This window comes from Belonocnema kinseyi, chromosome 4, assembly GCF_010883055.1.
Source record: "Belonocnema kinseyi isolate 2016_QV_RU_SX_M_011 chromosome 4, B_treatae_v1, whole genome shotgun sequence".
Classification (NCBI taxonomy): Eukaryota; Metazoa; Arthropoda; class Insecta; order Hymenoptera; family Cynipidae; genus Belonocnema; species Belonocnema kinseyi.
In genome coordinates, this window is record NC_046660.1 from 115,028,415 (window position 1) to 115,034,841 (window position 6,427).

General features: G+C 34.7%; 1 protein-coding gene across 4 annotated transcripts in view; it reads left to right on the forward strand.

Annotated features, from left to right (window-relative positions):
* Nucleotides 1–6,427, forward strand: part of LOC117171860 (serine/threonine-protein kinase/endoribonuclease IRE1) — a 29,335-nt gene that overhangs the window by 2,887 nt on the left and 20,021 nt on the right. For 3 of the 4 annotated variants that reach the window (XM_033359497.1, XM_033359496.1, XM_033359495.1), the window contains exons 4-8: nucleotides 171–550; nucleotides 664–883; nucleotides 3,920–4,170; nucleotides 4,246–4,571; nucleotides 4,855–5,021. In XM_033359497.1, the coding sequence (XP_033215388.1) occupies nucleotides 171–550; nucleotides 664–883; nucleotides 3,920–4,170; nucleotides 4,246–4,571; nucleotides 4,855–5,021 (1,344 nt within the window). The remainder of the gene's footprint in view (nucleotides 1–170; nucleotides 551–663; nucleotides 884–3,919; nucleotides 4,171–4,245; nucleotides 4,572–4,854; nucleotides 5,022–6,427) is intronic. The other variant, XM_033359498.1, reaches the window with a different exon arrangement.

Genomic DNA, 6,427 nt, shown 5'->3' on the forward strand with positions numbered 1-6,427 from the left:
ACGTGTTATTTACTTAAATAGCACGAGAATTCTGGATCAATCTGAAAAATCTCTATCCCTTCCACACACTACTCCTTTCCCCTGCCGAGTGAGTCACGCCTAACCCGAAAGGGAAATGGCTTAATGGTGTAATAATAATAAAAAAATAATAATGGAATTAAAATCCGCAGGCCAATGTTTTTACCAGACCCGAAGGACGGTACGCTGTATCTTTTTGGTGCAGATTCGGAAGCTCTGAAAAAGCTGCCGTTCACAATACCGCAGTTAGTAGCTAGCAGTCCGTGCCGAAGCAGTGATGGGATTTTATACACTGGAAGAAAGATCGATACGTGGTTTAGTGTGGATCCTCAGACAGGGGAAAGGGAACAGGTCCTGGGTTTTAATAAAGTCCAAAACACGTGTCCACTCGAAACTCAAGATGTAATATATGTAGGACGAACAGAGTATAATATAATTATGATAGACAGCAAGCATAAGGATAGAAAGTGGAATGTTACCTTCTATGACTACTCAGCTGCAAAGATGGAACCTGATTTTATTGATAATTATGGTAAGTAAAAGTGATAATTGTTGCTGAAAGCAAATTAAGATCCAGACAATTTAAATAACTCATGTTAATTATGTTTTCGTTCTAATTTCACGAAAATCTTTCTTCTTTTTCAGACCTGATGCACTTCACGACGAGTTCTACAGGCCGAGTTGTGACATGGAACAGAAGATTGGCAGTGAGTTTATGGGAACTTGATCTCGGAAGTCCAGTCATAGCAGCTTATGTCGTTAGTAAGGACGGATTAGCAAGGATCCCTTTTACTAGTGTCGCTGAAGAAGCATTGGACAAATTACTTGACAGAGATACTATGAAGCTGAATGATGTTCAATTATCGTACGCATAAGTATAATAATGTACATTCAATTAAAGGAAGCGTGACAAAAAGCCCTAGTTTGGGTTAACACATACATTTTTTTCTCTAAAACAACTACTCAAGTCATATTGATTCTCTATAGCGTAAAATTCTACACAAAGAGTAAATACAGACAAGAATTCTCTGTGCAAGACAATTTAATAATTTTATAATATTTTAATTTTTAAAAATCTATCAAAATAAATTCGATACGAGGAGTCCTTACTATTGAGGTCTTTAAGGACCTCCCCGTAGCTCGAGCCGTCAGCCTTTCTGTCCTCGCTCTTTGGAGTTAAAGACATCAAACCATTAGTGCGGGATTACAATTTCTTCGCCTCCGGCGAGACCTGGACAAGTTCTCTTGTCCTCTTCCCGTACGTGGGAGCGAGAGATTCTTCGATTTCTTCTTTTTGGTCCCCTTACTGGCCTCATTCGGTGTTCCAAAAGTTTTAATTCTCCAGCCATAATTGTCGCATGGCTTTACAGCCACCCCGAGAAATTTCTTGCCCCCGTGTTACCGTCCTTTATTGGGATGGAATGTTTCTCTTCGTTTCACGTAAGGGCTCCATCTTAAGAACTTCCTTCAGTTTTCTCAACTTCTGGCTGTGGAAGTCAATTTTCGCCTGGAACGCTTCTTTAGTCGCCCGTGTGGCTGACAACCAGGAAACTTCTCTGCGACATTCAGATCTCCTCTTAACTCCTCATACACGCTTTTGCTTTGATGTTTTTTTGGACACCATCTTGTTCCCACGAGTAGCTAGGGAAAAACGGTCCGCCTCGTAGAGCCCTGAATGCGGGGTTAGGTCTGAATACTTCTGGAGGCGACCTGGTATTCTAAAAATCACGTTATGGACCACCACTCTCTGGTGCCATGCAGTCTTTAGCACTGTTTTTCTCACCTTGGCTTGGGGGTTCCCTTCGAGACCATTCCTGGATCATTGTCCGCGACTGCTTATTGAGTTGTGTAACCGTATTCAGCAGAAACCCTCGGCACAGGGCCCCTTTATCCGCAACCCGAGGATGCACCTGGTAGCCTGTTTAAAGGGCCGGTTTTGTAGCAGTAGTAGCTTTATTTGTTCAACGGTTGTGGTTAACCCATCAAAAAATCCTATGAAAAATCAGAAATTGAAATTTTGAACCAAACGACACAAGATACAAAAAAAGTTAGTTATTTATTGCAAAAAGATCTATACATTTTTTAATACAATTTTTCGATAAGATGTATAGTTTTTGTTTTCATCGTAAAAATGTAATTAAAAATAGAAAATTAAGTTTTTCAGAAAAACTATGCGATATACAGAAAAAATAAAAAAAAACAAATTGCTGTTTTTGAGAAAACGTACAAAATTTCCTTAAACTTTTTTCTGGTGTAAATCACGGATGTTCTTTTGAACATGAGAAATACCATTACGAAATATAAAATTCCAATTTTTATCGAAACAACGTAAGATATAAGCAAAGTCCAGAAAAATTTAGAATAGTGTTTATAAAAAGACCTGTAAAGTCGTATTTAAATATCTTATGATAGGACGCACCGTTCTTCTCTTAAACATTGGAAATGCTAGTACTTATAAAAGAAAAATTTTCCTTTCAAAAACGCCTACAAAATCTCACGTGGCCATTTTTTGTATAACTCTTCGTTTTTCTTTTCAACATCAAAAATTGTATTTGTACAGATTCCTACCTTATCCTCACTTTTTTTATTTCCCAACTTATTTTCACACGAAGCTTCACATCGAGTTGAAAATCTGGGATAATAAATAAGAAGCACCAAGAAAGGTGGGCCTGGCCCTAAATTTGTATAATTATGAAAAAAGCCAAAAAAATTATTCACAACAAAACACCTTTTTCATAATTATACAAATTTAGGACCAGACCCACCTTTCTTGGTGCTTCTTATTTATTATCCCAAATTTTCAACTCAATGTGGCGCTTCGTGTGAAAATAAGTTGTGAAATAAGAAAGGTGGGGGTAAGGTAGGAATCTGGTGACGTGACCCACTCGTCACATGGCCTTAAGTAAACTAATTTTCTTTATAATTAAAACAAATGTAATAATGAGAAATTAACAATCTCTTTAAATGCAGAGATTTCCCGCGCAACTGGCAGATTTTTTCTTAACAACTCACTTATAGAATTTAAGCGGGACGAGTTAATTTGGCATAAACAATTTTGATTTTTACTGTGTGTAGTATTTCACGGTGAAAAATTAATAAAATTTGAATTTTAGTACTGAAAGAAAACGTACATGACATTGAATTTGTTTTTTTTATCCGGAATTTTTCTAATTTTCACTATGGAATAATATAATATGTTTAAAGACCTCAGATTCGAAATAGTTTAATTTTGAAGGCTTTATTTTAAAAAATGTAATTTTCAATTCTACATTTTTAATCATTTGGTTTGGAATACTTATTTCCAGAACTACTAAATTCTGACAGCATTAAATAAAAATGTTTACCATTTTTCAGCTCCAAATTTAAATGAAAAAATATTGGAAGGCTTCTAATTTATAATTTTACAATTTTAAATGCATCAAATTAACCATTCTTAATTTTTCACGCATGAAGTTCGTACATTTTTATTTTGAAATATTAAAAAATTGTTACAGCAAATTTTCTTGGAAAATTTCTTCTAGTTTGATTAACTGCAAAAATAAATTAATCTTATTAGCAGTAAAATCCACCAGAACCACTTTTCAGTATATTAAGTATAGAGCGGTTTTTGAGGCTTCAAATTCCAATTTATTTAATTTCGATTGCGTCTGTTTGAAACTTGAAAATAATTGAACTTGCTTTAACTTGCAGTTTGCTACAGAATATTTAAAATAAAATAAACTTTTGCTTTATAATCTTGAATTTTGAAATTTTAATGTACAGAAATCTTTTTCTTAGATTTTATGTCGAATTTCCAAGTTATTGTTCGATAGTGTTTTTATTTTGGAGGCTTTTTTGAATGTATTTTCAACCATGAATTCGATTCATAGACTTAACTTTTTTTTAAACTTTTTTTTTACAGCCCAACTCTTTACATCGGGGAACATTCCCACGGTTTGTACGCACTACCATCATTCGCGGATTCATCAACAGCGAAGATAATATCCAGTAAAGGTGCTCGTTTGCTTTTGGAAGGGCCTCTCGTCACTTCGCATATTTCGACCAATAAAAATGGAATCCCTCTTCCTGGAGATCATGTTCCCTCTACAGTGATAGAAACCTCTGACAATGATTTCCAGAGCATGAATTCGGAAAAAAGCATTATCATGTTAGGTAAATATTACGTTATTCCTACGCGTAAAATAATGCATCCGAAACCGATATTATAAATTAATTAATATTCATCAGGGCATTACGATATACCAGCAGAATATAAGCCGCAGAATTCGCCCCTTCAAATCAGCGGACCTTCTGATAAGATAATTGGGACGAATCTTCCCTCCTCAAATAATTCAAACGTGATCAACTTTTTAGCCGGGCAATTCGTTAACTCGACAAAGGAATACAAAGGCTGGCGTAAATATTTCGCTGAGCTTTACAACACTGCGAAAAAGTGGATCAATCAGCAAGAGAATAAAGGATTAAAAGTAGCGTTAATCATTTTAGTCGGCTGTGTTATTACCATGTTCTGGTACTTGAATGCACAGTTCAAAGAGTTCCAGCAGTTATCACAAGTAAATAGTTTTTCGTGAATTTCTTAGTTATAATTTTGTTTTCCTTGTTTTACTTTTGACTTATTTTAAGTCAAGAATCGATTTTTCCATGTTTAATTAAAATTGGCTTTGATTAAATATAAAAATAGTTGTACATGAAAGGGTTTAAAAGTGTTTTCAAGGCGTTCAAAATAATATTGAAAAAATCGAATTCTTTTTTTCGATTAACAGAACAGATTGATTCTGTTTTGTTACTCGAACTCATTTTTATCTATAAATAGTTTTTCTCTACGTCTAAAATCAGCAATTTGACCAGGGTTCACGAGAAAATAGTCGAACCGGCAGTAATGGCAAGAATGGAGATGTTTACATGCCTGAAGAAATTGGAGAAGGGTTAGTTAGAGTTGGAAAGATTATTTTCAACACTAGTGAAGTCCTGGGGAAAGGATGCGAGGGCACCTTCGTCTACAAGTACGTAATACCTTTAATTTAATGCATCAAGTCCAAATACCGACTGCAGGATGTCTACCTGACCGGGGAAAGGAAGGGCATTTTTTCACCGTGAAATAACCGGGAATTTGATCCCGTGAGCTGGATTTTTAATTCAGGAAACAGACAAGAAAAAAACTGTATTGTCGATAATGGCTATAATATAATTAATTCTGTTTCCAATTTTTTTAAGCTGCAATCTTTAAATCCGATGTACAACTCCAATTTGAGAATCCCTAAATCAAAAGTTGTCTGATCGAGCCAAAAAGTAGGCCAATTGTAGTCTTACCGGATAGTACTTCTCACACAGGAAATCAATTTCGACAAATATTTATTCAAATGGAGGGGGAACGATTTTTGGGCTTTTCGTGAAAAGCCTTATTTTCAAGCACTTGTAACTTTTTTCCCGATGCGTAAAACAAAATTTCACCCCTTTTTTTTATAGAGCTTTTACTGGTTTTCAGGAGGTCATAACTGTTTTTGAGAAAAATTTAAATTTGACAATTTTTGAAAATCAAGAATAAATTTGACTTTCAAATTTCGACACTTTTTTAATAATTAGTTTTAAAAGAAATCTGAGCTTTTTTCCTAGAATGCCCCCAATTTTTAGGTTGGCATATTAATTCGTCTTCGAGTAATCGAACGATAAATAACCAAATGCCATGCCAGCACAGTGGGATGGGAGACCCGATTTCCTAGCCAAAACTCAGATGAATAGATTACACATAATAAAACTTTCCTTTTTTGGTTTACTTTTAATATTAATATTATACTATGCATTGATGACAAATGAGTAATTTTTAATAACCAGGGCTGTATAACCATGATCTTGGGCCCCGACAAATTTTATTAATATAACTTATAAATTCATATGACGTGGAACGTTTACCAGAATTAGTTATGTTTGTGGTAGCATAAAATCAACCATAAACCTGAATTTCTTAAATTAATTGATGAGTTACGCAACTTTAATTGGACAATCATAAAGTTTTTTATACCAGAAAATCATTCACGATCATTTTTTTATTTTCTTGTCTAATTAAGGTTGCTTAAATTAAATAATTTAAGAAATTCAGACTTGCAGAGACCAATAATTAATATTTTTACCATCAAATATATTCAGAGTACTTGAGTCCATTTCTAAATAGTGCATAAAACCTTAAGCGTTCGTTTTTAGCGATATTTACTGTTTAAAATCAACTACTGATGGTGTCTTGGGACAACTATGGGGTCGGAACGGAGTTGATTGAAATATCTGGACAGTGCAGTTAGGGAGTTATTTTCCAAGAGTTACAGCTTAACTCTTCTTCTTTTACTCAGCTTGCCGTTTACTCAAAAAAAAGGGAAAGCAAAGGGAGTCCGAAGAAAAGCGCACTAGAGAGTCCCTT